The sequence below is a fragment of the Chamaea fasciata genome, unplaced genomic scaffold (genome assembly GCF_029207755.1).
Source record: "Chamaea fasciata isolate MVZ Bird 193981 ecotype frontalis unplaced genomic scaffold, bChaFas1.0.hap1 SCAF_21, whole genome shotgun sequence".
Taxonomy (NCBI): domain Eukaryota; kingdom Metazoa; phylum Chordata; class Aves; order Passeriformes; family Sylviidae; genus Chamaea; species Chamaea fasciata.
In genome coordinates, this window is record NW_027094106.1 from 7460368 (window position 1) to 7477238 (window position 16871).

Below are 16871 nucleotides of genomic sequence, written 5' to 3' on the forward strand. Positions count from 1 at the left end.
CCATATCCCATGAGCAGAGTTAGGTTCCTCTCACATTCTTGTCCTGATGGATGCTTTGGTGCTAAGCGTTAAAAATCATTGCTACTCAGGCAAGGAAGAATTTTACCAGCAACTTCAATGAAATCATATTTATTAATGTATGGAATGAAAATGGCTTTAGGGACAGGGTGCAGTTAATCCTCTGACACGTTTTACTTGTGTTGGATGACTTTTCTTTCTTCCCCAACTGAATTAAGAAATCCTATCCTATACTAAGTATAGAAATCTGTTTTAATCAGTCTGAAATATATAGAATGCAAAGGTGGCTTCTTCCCTGCATCTGGAGGATATTCTTTTGCATTTTTCACACCCTAGAGGTCTTCTGCATTTTGCCATTGTAGCATTTATACTGAAGAGGTAGAAATCCTTGTGATATGATACCAAATAATTATGCTCATATAATCCCTTTTATAGGAGTTGTTTCCACAAGGGTGTGGATAATGATAAATTTGTTGGCAGGAACCGAGTTCTCTGCTCTGCAATACGGGAAAGACCTTCAAAAGTATAACTGAATACTTACTCTCGTAGACAAAAATGCTTATGATTCCTGAAATAAAACAGAGGTAATTCCCTGTGCTTGTGCAGAACAGAACCAACTCAGCATGAGGTTTGTTAGTCATAATTAACAGCTGGTAAGTGGGGATGAGATTCCATGAACAGGAGTCATTCCAGGACTGGTATTCTCTGCTCTGAAAGCTCCTCCAGAGTGCAATAGCCCTGGTGTTGTCTATCTGCAGTAATGTGAAATAGTTGCTGAAGTGTAGCCTGTGGAGAACATGATGCATTTTTCTTGTTTAAGGCTAAATTGTCAAAATCCTGTGTGTTTTTTCAGAAAAGAAAAAGTGTTAAAAAATTCTGTGACCAAAGGGAAAGTGGTTCAAAGTCTTGTTCCCCAGAGCACGTAGTGTCAGCTGTAATGCTGGGAGGGGATAAGGTGGTGGTGTCATGTCCATCTCCATCTGGAAACACTCCTTGAATGGAAAGAGTGTTCCAGAGAAGTGGTACAATTCATTTAAACCTTCAAAGGCTTTTAAACCTTTCCTTAATGGAAGGTTGTGTGCTGAGTACAGGCTGGTTTCAGCTGACTAGAGCAATGCACAGAAATAATTCAAGTCAGGCCTCCTAAAGTCCATGGCAGTGATTTTGTTTAACCCGAAGCCATGGGTCCTAGGATTACAATCTGTTTTGCCACGAGGTGGGAGGCACAGAGCTGTGAATGTGTTTTTCCAGGCTTTTCCAGACCAAAAGCTGGTGAGGGTGGGGGTGTCAGAAGGGAACAGCCCCTCTTTGAGGGGCTGAGGATATTTCCACAATCCTTATCTTCTAGATCTTGAGAAATGCTTTCATAAAACCTTGTTGAGTTTGAAGAATGGACTGATCATATTAAGAATTACTCTCAGCCTCCTCCACACATAGTTTCTTTGAGGCTGCTTGACTGTGGAAAATCTTTGACTGATCTTTTAATTAAAAGCTCTTTTTTTTTTTTTAACCAAGGAGTCGAAGCTCTTCCTGCTTTGAAGTGGGCAATGTTTTATAGATAAACATCTCATTATGTTATGAGCTTTCTCCTCTCCCCTTCTGTCTCATTTCTTTTCCTGATGTGTCTCATCCTGTGTTGATAGTTCTGATGATTTCAGCCCAGTTCCCAGTATTGGCTGTTCCAGCTCCCTTTGCTCTGTGCTTGGCTGAACTGAATGTCTGGATGAGCTGTGGAGACTAAATCCGAGTCCTTTCTGCACCCCCTCACAGAAGCAGGCTGGAAATGATAATAAAACTGGGTTTATTATGTGGCCATCACATCTCAGTAAACAAAAGGCAGTTGTAACACCAGGGCAATGCAAACTGGTTATTAAGCATTAAGCAAACAATAAAAAAAAAAAAAGCTTCTAGCTTTTAAGTTCTGCCCTTTTAGGGCAGGAAGAGGAACCTCCTTTCATGTTTCCATTTTTGATCCCTTTTCCCACTGTCCTTCTGGATTAGCAGGGTTTGGGAATTTGTGAGGAAAGAAGTTCTTTTGGCTCAGTCAGTCAGTGCTGCTCTTTCAGCCAAGTGTGGGGCAGCATTCCTGCACTGGAGGGTTGGGATCATGGATTCCTGGCACGAACCACTCCACAGCAGTGCTTGGAGAGGCATTTTCGGCTTCTTTTCCGCTGTGATGGCTCTGCTCCCTCAGTGGGAAGGACAAGGAATTGGAGCAGGATCCACCTTGACAAAGAAAGCAGAAGGGTGATGCAGCCCCATGCAGGTATCTCCATCAGTTCCATGATTCAATCCATAGCCTGGCCTCCTGAACAGTTAAACAGGTTGAGTAAATTACCCTGCTCACTGTGAAAATGTCAGATATGAAGCATTTCCCGTCTTATCCTTTGTACTTGTGGGAGAGATGTCAGATTTTGATGGTCAGAGGAGTGATCCACAGCACGTGACTTGTGTGGAAGGAGCAGGGTTCTTCTCACTGTTCCTTCCAACTGGATTCCTGGACCAGGAGGTTTTAGGAAACTCCTTCATTAACTTGAGCCACAGATCACATTCAGTTGTGACAACCACTGTGCATGGAGGAACACATCTACTGACAGCCACTGTTCAGTGAGTTGGTATGGTTAGATTTAGGGTTGGTTAGTTTTGTTTGCTTTTTAATTTCCTGTACTTCTCAAAACACTCAACACTGGTATTTTATCCATTATGATTGTATTTTCCAGAAATGGAAGTACAGCTGTTTTATCAGCACTGTTAACCCAGCAATGACTGAGTGAAGGACTTCAGGCTAGATGAACTGGGAAGCTGCTTTCTAAGCTGAGGAGAATTATCTCCTTGTCTGCAAGCTGGAATCAAGGAAAAGCGTGAGATTCTTAGTGTAGCTAGTGGTCAGTTTACCTCAGGAATATTCCTAGTACAGCCATAGGAGTTGGCAAATTATTTCTCCGCTTTATCTTCAAGCAAATCCCTGCTTTTTCTGAACAGCACATTCTGGGGGATGTTCCCCACAGCAGTTGCTAAAAACCTGGAAAGCAGAAGCCTCAGATCTAACAGGTAGGAAAACAAAGGAAACTACAACCTTAACAACCAGATCAAACAGAAAAAAAAAAATCCCTCATTGCAGTGAAGCAGCAGTGATTTTGTTCCTCTTCCCAAAAAAATTTGTATTTATGGATTTTTTTTTTTTTTTGTAACAGTTGTTGTCTAAAAAACCACCAGAATAGAGTTTGGCTTAAAACCGATTTAGCTGTAGGTATGGGATGATTGTACCTGATCCTGTCTTGTTTTTACAGGTGCACAGGGAGGAATTGTTCCAGAACAAACAAAATCAGGAAGTGCCAATAGTACACAGAAATCCCAATAATTTTGGTGTGCTAATGTCACAAGTAAAGCGCCCTTTAAGGAATATAAAAAATATGTATTTTTTTAACAATGAGCTGTGATTGTTGTGGAACTTATAAATTCGCATGAAAACCAGCAAGCAGGGGTACTTCATTTGAAAAAGGGAGAATTCTCAAGTTCTGTAACTTTCACCAGATTAATTTTAAGATAATGCTACACATTGGAAGTTTTAGTCATTCTTTTGTGGGGGTTAGACAAGGGGTAAAACTTGGAGGTGACTAAAGTTTTTGGCAGGCCCAGTGGTATTAACAGTTCCAAAAAAAGTGGTGTTGAGTTTACCATAGGGATATTGCAGCAAGTGTAGGATATAGAGTTTCCCTGAACATTTGCTTTGGATGGCTCGGTGTTTGTTATGCCAGGTTGCTGGGCACTCCAGAAATCCAAAGCAGCTCAGGGGTAGATTCCACCCCACTCATGACCTGCCCCAGTGATGGCAATGTTGGTAATTCCATGGGGTTTGTGTCCCTCACTTTGGGGGTGAACACAGCAGCACCTCATGATTCTCTTGGTGCCAGAGCCTTGTGGAACGGAGGAGCCCTTTTAGCTGCTCCTTGGCTCTTGAGCAGGTTAGAAAGGGAAGTTTGTATTTGTGGGAGCAAAGGCTGGGCATGCACAGGGCAGTTCTTGTCTCTCAGCTCAGCCAGTTGACTTCCCTGATGTATATCTTTGGTCCTGAGATTTGGGAGCAAAAGTTGCCTCTTACTGTAGAGCCTGCACTGCTTTAGTACTTCTGAGTTCAAAATTTTACTCAAAACAGGGATATCCAGGCTTGAGTTTTCATTTTCAGTTTAAAAACTTTCAGGAAACTCAAGTAAACAGCATCAAAAATGTTCAGAGGGACTCTTTTGTGTGGACACAAACAAGTCTCTGAGGGTAAAGAGATTTTAACTACTCTTGCTGTTATTCAGAGAGGAATTGTCTATGAACAGGCCCATAAAGAGCAGAGAAAGTCAGCTGAAATTCACAATGAGACTTTGTGAACAGGGTTTTGATCAGATCTCGTCTCATTTACCTTCTGAATGCGACCTTGTTTCCACTGTAATGGAATTGAGCTGTGACAAAGTGAACTTGAAATTCAGTTCTTGTGGCTGTGCTGAGCTTGGAACCAGCAGATACTGAATAGAGTTGATCTTGTTGTATGTTCATGATAACATTTTTCTGGAAGAGTTAAATGTGACTTTCTCTGCAGGGGCAAGATGACAGTTATTGATCAGGTGAAAATAAAATGTGTGTGATTGCACAGCAGACATTTTTCTCTTTTAAAACCACCATAAAACTTACTGGCATCTTTTCTAGATTCTGAGTACTTGTTTAGATGCTAAAATTCGAACTAAATGGTGATGCTTCAACTATAAGGTCGCTTCTACTATTGGGTTACATTCCTGCCGTGGGAGAGTCTCTTCTGGTGGCCACCCTTGAAAAGAATTTCCTACCAATAGTTCATCTGCAGATTTAAACTGCTGACAAGTAGTTTTGTCATGACTTAGTCTTTAAGTTACCAAAAGTGCCTTTTCTTATGTGCTTTTTGCACTCCAAGATCTCTAGACTCATATTTCTTACTAAAAAAATCAGCCAACCTTTACCGAGCGTTCAGCTCAAATGTCAGGGGTCTCTGTAGTCTTAAATTAGGAATTACTCAGATCGAGATGCTTATTGCTGCTTTTTTCTTTTTCTTTTTCTTTGCTAGTGTAGCTTTTTCAGTACAGTCATCTGTAGTTCCCTAATACATTGTAATATAATTTTTATTTCTCTTTGGTCTCTTACTCTTATCCTCCATCTCAGATATCAGTACCTGAGTCGCTTTCCTACACTCTCCACGATGATTACATAGATCAAAATCTTTGCATTATGCCTTTTAGCTCTTTCCTACTGTTGCACATTGTGCCTGATCCACAGACAATGCAATCAGAGAGGCCAGACAGTCCAACAGGCCATTAAAATGATTCAGAAAAAAAAGTTAATGTTTTAATTACCATTTGTCTGTGTTTGCTAAGTGAGTAAAAGGCCCTATTGGAGCAGAAGCTTCTATATATAATTAGTGGTGGATTATCAAAACCACATTTGTTGTTCGGGACCCATCTCCTTGTCTTTTTTTAAAAGCTAGGTGGAGTACAAGTGAACCTTCCCAAGGAGCTGCTGACCTGTGAAGGTGTTGGCTCTATGACTAACACTCTGCAAACAGACTGATTAATTCGGAAGAAGCACGACTGGCCAAGCCTTGCTTTGCTTTGTTTGCTGCTGCATAAAGACCAGGTAGCAGAGAGCGCTGTCTTTCTGTAGGACAGCCCGAAAAGGGCTGGAAAACGGTGTGCTCCTCTGGGTTTGTGGGGATTATTCAGAGGAGTATCCAGTGCTGTTGTCATGGAAGAATGCTGACAGCGATCCCGTTCAGCTCTTTCCCTTTGTGTACCAAGCAGATCAAGCCGTGATACTTCGCCACAGTACAATAGCGTCATTCTTTATCCTGACTTCTGCCTAAGCCAGCGGTGGAACAGAAGTTTCAGCCATTTCACTCTCAGATATGAAGTTCTAAACGGCTCAAGCAGTTTTGAAAATATCAGTAGGTGCTGTGTGGTGTCTCTTGCCAGTGCATCTCTTTGAAAATCCAGCCTTTTGCATCCAGTCCCAGTCACATTTCAGCTCCCAAGAAGCTCTCAGGATTGATTCAAATCTTCCTCGTGGCTTGATTTAGTTCTGTGCATCCCGTCAGTATTTGTTACCCAGCTGTCCTACCATTCCCAGGGGTTTAGGGGTAGGGCCATTAAGCAGTGTGGCAGAATGTGCAGGGGTTTTGTCTCTGTAGGTTTTGTATGAAGTAGCCCAGCAGTGCAGGTGAGGGCTGCTGTTATATCTGCCCTACTTCTCAATGTTTGCTTTTCCTCATGCCACCGTGAAATATGTCAATGTGTTTCCTGTTAATTAGGATATCAGAAGATCTCTGGTCAGCAGGGAAGTTGTTTTTTAACTGTTTCATTTGCTTTAAACAAAGAGGGAAAAAAAGGCAGGAGAAAACAGGGTGTTTCAATAAAACAGATGTGTGCTGAAACCTTTTAATGACAAAGTACTTTGCAGGAGTCAGGTGTACAGCAATCCTTCCTCTGTGCTGTACAGTCACCGTTTCCCAAAGGACAACCCTCACTGACTCTTAAGCAGTCTCAGTATCAATCTCAGGATCAATGCTGGAACAGGGTAAAAGGGATCTGCCAAGTCCCCTGGGCTTTCAGTTAAGCCTTGAGGTCTTAGTGGCTTATCCACTTTTGGAAAATGGATTTTAAACACCAAGTTAATTAGGTTCTTGAAAACTTTACTCTGAGCTGACAAAAGAAGTCAGAAAACATGTCCAGGCTCCCTATAACATGTGCTGCTTTATCACCATGAGTCAATGGAGAGTGTGGTGACTCCAAGCTAATGCCAGCTTTTGTGACTTGGCTGTGGCTAAATTCACTTTGATGATGTCATGAATCTCATATTAATCCATTGTGTTAAATTGTTCGTTGTGGAGCTGGAAATCAGCTAAAGGTGCTTGGGTACTGGAGGAATTCTGAACGTTATTAATGTTAACTCTGCTGTTATCTGCCTTCTAGCATCGGTTTGTAAGTCTGTGAAGAAAGTTTGACTGTTCAGTTCAATGTCTGGTGGCACTTAAGGTGTGTTCAGCCATCCCAGTTGCTCTTGTCTGCCTCTGGAGCAAGGGACGAGTCTCCTACAGGTCCTGCCAAATCTTTGAGTGCTGTGAAGGTATTTTAAATATACCTAGAGGACTTCTGAAATGGCACTAGACAGCTGTATTTTGGTGTCTGAGACCAGGTGACATAAACCAGGTGAAATTAAGATACTCCTGTGACCCGGGTTTGTTTTACTGAGAAACTAAAAGTGGTGCCAGAACCTTTCCCTGGCAAGGCTGAGCACAGGGTACCTGCCTGCCTTGCCTGCCTGTCGCTGTGTGTTCCTGGTGCTGCTCTGGATCCTCAGCACATCCTGGCAAAGCCTCAGGAAGTGCTCTCGAGTCCAGGATCTACTCAAGTCACAGCCAGAGGATGAGCTGAAAGCCAGGATTGATAAGAAGGACATATTTCAGCTAAACCACATGTGCTTGAGCACAGTAAAATTGTGTGGGGTGGTTTAATATTTCTTTTTATTTGCTGTACAAGCGTGGGCTGTTAATATTCCCTTTGCTTAGCCATGGTGCTAAATGCTTCCAGCCCACTTGATTTATACTGACCTTTCCCTCAAGGAACCACTTCTGTATCTGAGGCTCAGGAGTTCTGTTCAGATGGGAAATTTTATTAAAGCATCCTGACATGTGAGAACAGAATGACAGAAGAACCCTAGTCTTCTGTTGCCAGAGAGGCTGTGATTTAGTCCTTAATTTCTTGCAATCTCTTGTTGCTCTGTCCCTTCTGAGGTGGATTTAGGGATGACAGACACTGGACAGTGAAATTGCTGATCTGTTGCAAGAGCGAGAGCTGGAACATCCCTCGTGAGAGGACAAACTTGTCTGCAGGCAACAGTTTGCCTTTCTGAAATGCATGACTCGAACATTGCAGAGTGCTCTGAATAGCTTTCTTTTATTTCCTGTTAGTTATCCTGCCCTTGCAATTCAAATAAGGTATCCTTTGTTTAAAAACATCACACCAAAGCTGCATCTGTCTCCGTGCTTTAGTCTTACATGACTGAAATGCTTTGTGAGATGACTCGGTGATAAGTGCTTAAATTACAGCCATGGACTCTGCGTGCAGGAGGCTTAGAACCTACTAAACTATGGAACAGTGAATTTCTGACATGGAATTTTGAATATGATGAAGGAGAAAATGTGTTTTTGTTGTTGTTTGCTTAAGAGGTGAGAGGATTAAAATTGAGGAATAAGGTACTAAATGGAACATTCCCTGTTAACTCCACTGTGGAACAGCAGAAGGCCACGGCATTAACCTTTGGGTTATTAATATGGTGATGGAGGGAAGGATTAAGAAAAGGGCAGGTTGTGGGACACAAATGGGACAAAGGCCAGAGGCAAATAATTTTTTATTGACTCCAGTTCTAAAAAATAGATTCAAGGCAGAAATTAGAACATTTTCGAAGGTGTTTATGTAGTCAAATGTTGTCACTTCCCAAGTGAGATTATTCCTCTGCTCTGGGACTGGGGAAGCAGGTGTTTGAACTGGTAATATAATTAAGAGTCAAGTAAAATAAATGTAAATTCAAGGCTGGTGCTTTACTGCAGTGATATGTGCTGTCTCCGTGCACATGGAATGCAAAGGCAGAGAAATGTATTGAATCTTCATTCCATAATGTCACACGTGTCCCTCTGTGACTGGTAAAATGTTTGCCTCCTACTTCCCCTTACCCTGGTACCACTGTAATTACATTGGCTGTGCTGCCTGGATGTTACTTCTGAATTGCAATCCTGTGTGTTTCACCTTGGAGGATTGGGAAATGTTTTCCTCCATTCCATAGTCCGTTTTCTCCTGGTTATGGATGTCCCTCTGGAAGGTGCTGAGAGGCCAGATCAGAAATAGATCATAATGTGGAAAAAATTGAGGAGTAATCCTGATGCTTTGGCAAGAAACGTTGTAGTTGTGTTGGAAAGGGGATTAAAATGTCAAAAGATCATCAGGGCCAACTTTTATCTCATTAAAGTGATGCTTTGGCTTTTGACACCAGTGGGAAGTCAGGGGATGCTCCCTGGCAGCAAGTGGTGCATGGAAAGCTGCACAGCAGGGTATGAACCCTGGTCCTAATCCTGTTTCAGTGTGACCTTGGCTGAGGTGTTTCAATTCTTTCTGCTTCCCTGTCCTGTAACTTAAACTTAATTATGTGTTTCAGAGAAGTTGAGGTAACTAGGTGTTAATTTTAAAGCACTTAGAGAATTATAAGTTCTAGCTATTGTTCTGGTTTAATACCTCACACCTGAAAAGTACAGTTGAAAATGGAGAAGTTTTTACTGGGCACCCACGTGAGGAGCACAGTGAGAGGTGACCCCCACTGAGGTTCAGTTGTTTTTCTCTCCCCTGCTCAAAACCAGCAGCACTTGCCAGGCAGTGAAGTTCTGCATGATCCCAGCCACTGAAAGCAGCAGCATAAATCAGGGCTGTACTGGATGCAGCAGGCTGGGAGGCACGTGTCTGTCTGGAGTCTCCCACAGCCCATCACCAGGCTGGGGGCCAGTTAATCAGGTCACCAGGGGCACTTGCACAGCCCTCCGTGCAGTCCCTGCCTGTGGAGCCTCGGGCTGTGGCATTGGCAGGCATTGCCAACCACTACATCGCTCAATTCCGAGGTCGTTCAGAGGGGGGTTGCCCATAAAATAGACTTTAAAGTAGTGTTTATACTTGATTTGGTTTTTTGTGATCAACATATGCACTTAGGCTTTTTTTTGCCTTTTTTTTTTTTTTTGGCTCCTTGTGACTTCTTAGTATCGTGTGGTGCTTGTGGGGAGTGGAGTAAGGAAAATATGCAAGTCTCTACATCATGAAAAAACCAAGTTGGTTAATGGTTATTGATGGATAGCAAAGGCTTTGTGATTTATGACAGAACAAGTCAGCAGAGCGTGGAGTCTTGCAAAACACATGAGGCACATTGAGTAAGCTCAAAGCCTGCACTGGTTGGCAAACTGGTGGAGTACAGATAATCCCAGTTAAATATCATTAATTGTTATCCTTATGTATATGTCTTCCATTGCTCAGGATCATGTTGCAGTTGTCATCTGCTGGTGATTAGAAACATGCTGGCATCACTACAAATGCAGCATATATCCAAGGAAAAGGTGGTTTCCTTAATGCCAAGCAATTTGTACTAATGTGTAATTGCCTCATTATTTCTTGTTATGTACAGAATACCACCCACTATTTATAGAATACTGCTTAGTCACGTACTGACCGGTTGACAGTCATGTTATTGAACTGGTTTGGGCCTTAAAAAAGTTTTTCAGAGCACTTGCTTTTGTCATAAAATTTTGTGTGAAAGGTAGAAAACCCTTTCAGATTGAATGAAAGCTCAGGACATACAGAAAGCTTTAAATCACCCCTTAGGCTCCATTCAAGAACATCTCTGATCAGTTGTAATGTAGATTTTACCTCTTGTAGTATGGTTACAGCTTGTGTGAAAGCTGCTTCTGTGTGCTGGACACTCGTCCTGCTCCATGGTCAGGACACATTCAGGTGCTTTCCCACCTGGGGTTCACCTGGGCCTCTCTCTGAGCAGGAAGGGACTGTGCTGAGCTGGGATTTCTCTGCTGGAAGTCGCATCACGGTCCTTTCAGTTTTCCTCCTGTCCTGTATCTCCTGGAGTTGGCTGCATGGACACCACGGGCTTTGCTCATGTCCTGAGCTCACTCCGAGCACGTTTTAGAGGTGCCAGATCCTGGCAGTCGGGTTGGGAACGGGAAGATCCATGAGCCAGGGCCTCCGGCTCTGACAGGGAGAATTCCCATCTCCACTCTCCTGGTGCTTTCCACCGGAGATCCCGGAGCTGAGCTGTCCCCTCCAGCTGTAGGTGACTGAATGAAGCTGTGTGGGCCTTGGCTGTCCCTGTATCTCTTCCCAAAAACACTGGAGCCTTTGTCTCTGGCCTCACCGTGCCCCTGCCATGACAGAGGCTCTCTGTGCTCTCCTGCCAGCGCTGCGCTGGGTTCAGGGGGCTTTTCTTCAGCTGCTCTTTGTCTCAGGGTGTTTATTGTGCTGCTGCAGAGTGTGTGTGTTTGGGGGGGCGAGGAGGAGGGGCTCCTGTTTGTGTGGGCTTTATAAACCCAGTGCATTCTTCAAAAGAGATGCTGAGCAAACGGGGTGGTGTTAATGTTAACCCGTCCGTGCCCTCGCCGCTGCGGCGAGGAGAGGGCTGTGGGAGGGTGATGGGGTTGCTGTGTAAGGCAGGGAGGCTGCTCCCCTTTGCTCTTAATGCTCTTTGATTTTTTGTCAACGCTGCACATGTGTGTCAGCAAAGAGCCTCCCAAATGTGGGGAGATGGACTTCGTTCTAGGATTTCCCCCCAGAGTCCTTCTGGAAGTTGTTTTCATTGCCAGCACTGGCTCACTAGCCCTTTCTGTTTGGATAACTCGCTCCTGCATCCTGTTTATGTGGCTATGTTGGACAACATCTCCTCATTGTGCTCTATCCCCACGCTTTGTGGTCCTGTAATTTAGGGCTTTTCCTTTTGACTAAGGTCCTGAATTTTCAGGAGGATTTTCTTAAATTCACGGTATTGTCACTTGCAGTGGCATGTCATACTTTCCCTTTGCACCAGCTTCTTTTCTTTAACCAGCTTGTTACACCTTCCATGGTTTAGATGTCTCTTATTGCTTCTTCAGTGCCCAGGGTCCTGCGTTTCAAGAGAGCTTTGAAAGATGAAAATCAACAACTCATAAACTTCCTTTCCCTTGTAATCACATAATGCTTTGCATTGTTGGTCGGTGGGGAAAAAACCCAACCAACAACCGAACAGAACAGCATCAACTCTCTAACCTCCTTTTGCTCCTCTTCCATAAGAGGATGGGAATTTAGAACATGGAAAATCTCTCATCCATCTCTGCAAGAAGCTGCAGCAACACAATTGTCTTAGTGTTGGAAGTTCCAGAAGAGTTTTGTATTTCACTGAATCTGTGCTCAGCATAAATGTTTCAGGCCTCCTTTTTTGATGATCTGCTTAAACGGAGTATAATGCAAATAATTTTGTGTGTGATAAAAATACATGAAGAACTTTTACTTTCAAATAATTATATCTTTACATCAGTATAATTAATAGGGGGTTGTAGCTCATGTATTGCAGCATTTATGTATTATATTATTACACTGGGAGAAAGTTTACCAGGCTGTGTTGCTTTGCAGGGGATGGGAAAGGAAGAAATGCAGAATAGTACAAGCCTTTGAAACATGAATCCACACAGTCAGTCATGACTAAACCTATTCAAACACTCAGGTGTTTTTTTCCAGGACTGCTCTGGGCTCCAGCATTGTTGTTGTGAAACTTGTTTTCTCCATGCACTAACTCAGATTTCCTTCATCCCTTGCTCCTCAAGGAACAGCTTCGGCTGCAAAGCGCACAGGGATCCCAGCACCCCGGGAATTGGCCTCATCCGTGTCCAGGGAGAGAGCTGTGCTGCGTGGTCAAGCCAACACCAGGAAAACACAGCCCAGCCCCACCTCTTCTGGTGCACCAACTCCTACCAAACACGTGCGCCCCACCAGCAAGTCCAAGCAAGAGAATGAAACTGGTGACAAGGCTGTTCTGGAATCTCAGGTTAAAGAACTCCTGGCAGAAGCAAAGACAAAAGATTCGGAAATCACCAAACTTCGTTGTGAGTTGAAGAAATGCAAAGAGAAAGGGTCACTCAATGCTGAAGGAATGGGTGCTTCCAGCCAAAATTTAGAAACAGTATCACCTGTTGACATAGATCCGTTAATAAGGACCCTTCAGGAGAAAAACAGGACTTTCCAAAAAGAGCTTGCTAGCCTGGGAGAAGAAAACCGTGCTTTGAAAGAGAAATTGCTTTATCTGGAGAACTCCCCTCTCTCAGACACAACCACAAGCAGTGGAGGTGACAGCAGCCTCCCAACCCCAACCACCCAAGAGTCGAGTTTTGGAAGCCCATCCAAGAACGTGTCGAGGGCTGAGGCAGAGGAGCACAGGCAGCACGTGAACGGGGCTGCCCTGCGCAATTCCAGTTCTTCCAGCAGCGATGTCACCAAAGCCTCCCTGTCACCCGACGCCTCCGACTTCGAGCACATAGCAGATGTGCCTTCCAGGCCAGCATCCACCAGCAGCAACCACTTCAAAGGCTCCAAGTGCTCCACTGCAGGGAGCTCTCCAAACAATATCAGCGACCTCTCCGTTGCATCTCTTACAGAGAGAATACAAAAGATGGAGGAGAATCACCACAGCACGGCGGAAGAGCTGCAGGCCACTTTGCAGGAGCTGTCGGATCAGCAGCAAATGGTGCAGGAGCTGACAACAGAAAATGAGAAGCTGGTGGAAGAGAAAGCTCTCTTGGAGACTTCCTTCCGTCAGCACAGAGACAGAGCCGAGCAGCTGAGCCAGGAAAATGAGAAGCTTATGACTCTCCTCCAAGAGAGATCCAAGAATGAAGCTCAAGAGGGAAAGGTCCTTGAACTGGAACAGAAATGTGCAGAAGTTCTTGAAAAAGCACAATTTGAAAGAGAGAAGCTGCTCAACATTCAGCAACAGTTAACCAGCAGCTTGCGAAGCTTAGAAAGGGAGCATCAGGATGCCCAGCAGGTGATAAAAAGCCTGAGAGAAGAAAATGAGAAGCTGCTTAAACTTCTAGAAGCGGAGCAGCAGAGCAACAGCACAGTGGCAAAAAGTCTGGAGGACTGTAAAATCGCCTTGGAAGGTCTGAAAATCGAGAATGGCTCTCTCAAAACTCAGCTGGAGAATGAGAAACAAAAGGCTGCAGAAATCAACGTGATGGGCTGCACCTCTGACAACTCTGAGGTGCAGGAGATGCTCAAAGTAGCCCATGCAGAAAAGGCTCAGTTAGAAGCCTCTTGCACTGAGCTGAAACAAGAGCTGCTGAAGGCAAACAGTGAACTGAAGCACATTCAGGGGCTGCTCTCTAAGGTAAAACAGTAACAGCTCTAAAATGAAGTGGTTGTTTCTGTCCTTTCATAAGTAGGTTGGTCTTTACATTATTATTGGGCCATTGATTGTAAGTTTCCAAGATTTAAATCATATGATCAGCTCTGTATAGAAGCTGGGATTGTATGATATTATCTCAGTTTCTGCTGCTATACCCATATTTTCTCAGAAATAACTATTAGCTTATCTGTATTATTAAATTAATAATTATTTTGTCCTAATACCATCTGTAGAATTTACTCTTTTAGTAAATAGAGTCGTGTCTATCAGAATTGGAGCAAAGAGCAGATCAATAAAAAATGACTTTGATATGAAGTGAACAAATAGTGTAAATCACTTGCTAATCAGATGAAGAGAAGGGCATAAATAGTTAGCTGTGAATAGTAAATTCTGAATAATGAATCAGGATTAATTAACAGTGAAGTATAGATGTCATTGGTCATGAGAACACAAGGACATGAGTTAATGCTCAGGGAAGCTGGCAGGGGCAGCAACATGGCTGATGATGCACAGCTCCAGATGGGATAATTTTCATAAAACAGATATTTCAAAAAAAAAAAAAAAGATAAATGCTCTGTTTTGGTATAGGCAAAGTAACAGAAAAAAAAATATTTTTAGAACAATTTACCTCATTTGTGAGTTCATAGCTTTGCCCCAACCAAGCTTAAGCAAGTTGCTGTCCCTTTTTTCTGTGTGATCCTGGCAGTTCAGAGGAGCTGCAGTGTGAGCCATCATTCAACAAGTGTTAATAAAGCACAAGCAGTGATTATGTCCCAGTGCTGCAGAAGGAGTGAGAGTGTGCAGCTTTCCTGTATGGGGAAGGGAGCATGAGAAGAATGATAAAATTGGCTGCAGAGGAAGAGAGCATTGCCAAAAAGCACCTCCATGGTTTGAGTGATTTAGAAAATCCAGATGTCCTTTCAGCTAAAATAGGTGACCACAGCAAATGGAGTTAGTAGAGGAAGCTCCCAAGTGCTTTCTGGAGCTGCAGTTCATGAAGAATAAATGAAAAACTGCTGAGTGCTCAGACTCTATACCAAACTTTTTATTGCTTGGTTTGGAAACCACAGATTTCCCTCTTTTTACTCTTCCCTTCTCTCGAATTAAGCTGTTTTGAATCATTGGCTATTTGTGACACCCAAACAGACCACAGGCTTCTGTAGGGCTGCCCTGCAGTGAGGCTGTGCCAGTGCTGCTCACTGAATTGGCAGCCTGCACCTTTTCCATAACGTGTTCATAGTCAGAGAGCTCCCCCCAAACCTGGAAGCATTGATCAGTGAGCTGAGCCAACAAACTGAAGTGCAGCAGATTCCCCCTTCAGTAATTCCAGATGTCCCATATGCAGAAATACACTTATCTGCAGTAGCTGGCTCTGCTGTGTGTGTTTTCACAGTCCATTGAAAATGCACATGGTAAAAGCAGCAAATTGTTAATGTGGATGAACTGATCATCAGCCTGGCCCTAAGGCAGTGATATCACTTTCATAATGTGCTATAGAAATAGATGTGGAGCTTTCTGGGAATATAATTCCTCTCCCTTCATTAACTGCAGAGATTGGTTTGGAATTGTGGTCATCATATAGAAAATTCCATTTGCTTTGCAGCATCTTGTATTATCTTTATTGCCAGGGAAGAAAACTGACATTCATCACTTATCTCTGCTTCCTGAGACTCATTTTCATTGAAACTGAGTGTGCACAATGCTTAAATCGACCAAGTGCCCAGAAAAGTCTCTAATGAGTAAGATCTAAGAAATAAGTACAAACTTGCAACTTTTTTCCTCCTTCCCAGGCTGAGAACGAGTATGGTCAGCTGAAGGAGGTGTGTGACCGACAGGCTGAGCAACTGAGCAGAACCAGCCAGAAGCTGCAGGAGAAGACATCAGAGACTGAAGCAGATATCAAAAACCTGAAAGAGACCATTTTCGAGTTGGAAGACCAGGTGGAACAACATCGTGCTATAAAACTCCACAATAACCAGCTCATCAGTGACCTAGAAAGTAGGTGGAGCTGGAAAAAAGGATTTAAATGAACTTATGTGGGGGGCTCAGTTAGGGCTGCAACAGGGAGGAGGAGGTCTGTCCTTTACAGAAATTCTAGTTTTGGATATTCCTTTCTGTTCATGCATAAAAGTACTATTTTAACAGGGAGTGCTGTAGATGGAATATTAGAGACAGTCTCCAAGACTCATTCTTCAGTGAAGGAAGTATTGCATGTTCCAGAAATTGGAATTATTGGACTTGTATTGAAGTGTTTTTAGGGCAAAGAGAGTAAAATCTTCTGAGGAGGAGCAGTAAAGTCGAGGTTGCTGTGGGCAGGGAGCTGCCACCTGGTGGAACCAGTGGCTGTTCCACACATCAGTGATCCCTCGGGATGTGTGTGCTGAGTAAGTGAATCCACGTGGGATTGTTTAAATTTCAGTCTGGTTTAATACCTGAAAATAATGACATACTTTAGAGATGTTTGAGTACCAGATCTCCTGTTGGTTCCATTCCTGATCATGAGCAGTGTCTTAATTCAGTTTAGTCTATTTTGGTGGCTTTACCAGAAGCAAAACTGTCAGCTGCTCTGCCCTCCCATTCTCACTTTCACTGTTGCCCTTATGTGTTTGATAATCTTTTCACATTTTTAATGATTTCTAGGTAAAGCCATGAAGCTGGAAGAACAGAAACAAGATACAGAGAGGCAGCTGAAGGCTCTGACTAAGCAGATGAAGGTAAGGTTTAAGCTCCAAGACAAAGCTAGGCTGAGCTTTTATTGCAATACTGGCATTGTTTTCCAAGAACAAGAGCAGAAATTCTTTCTGAACCCTTTAAGTCTTCATTCTCTTCACTTTGGACTTCTTGGCAACACTGGAGCGGAAACCTTA

At 43.3% G+C, this 16871-nt stretch overlaps 1 protein-coding gene across 6 annotated transcripts in view; it reads left to right on the forward strand.

Moving 5' to 3' along the window:
• The window catches only part of SPECC1 (sperm antigen with calponin homology and coiled-coil domains 1), an 87645-nt gene that overhangs the window by 38493 nt on the left and 32281 nt on the right, over positions 1 to 16871 (forward strand). For all 6 annotated transcript variants that reach the window (XM_066202166.1, XM_066202170.1, XM_066202171.1 and 3 more), the window contains 3 exons: positions 12428 to 13986; positions 15795 to 16002; positions 16645 to 16718. In XM_066202166.1, coding sequence (XP_066058263.1) covers positions 12428 to 13986; positions 15795 to 16002; positions 16645 to 16718 — 1841 coding nt within the window. The remainder of the gene's footprint in view (positions 1 to 12427; positions 13987 to 15794; positions 16003 to 16644; positions 16719 to 16871) is intronic.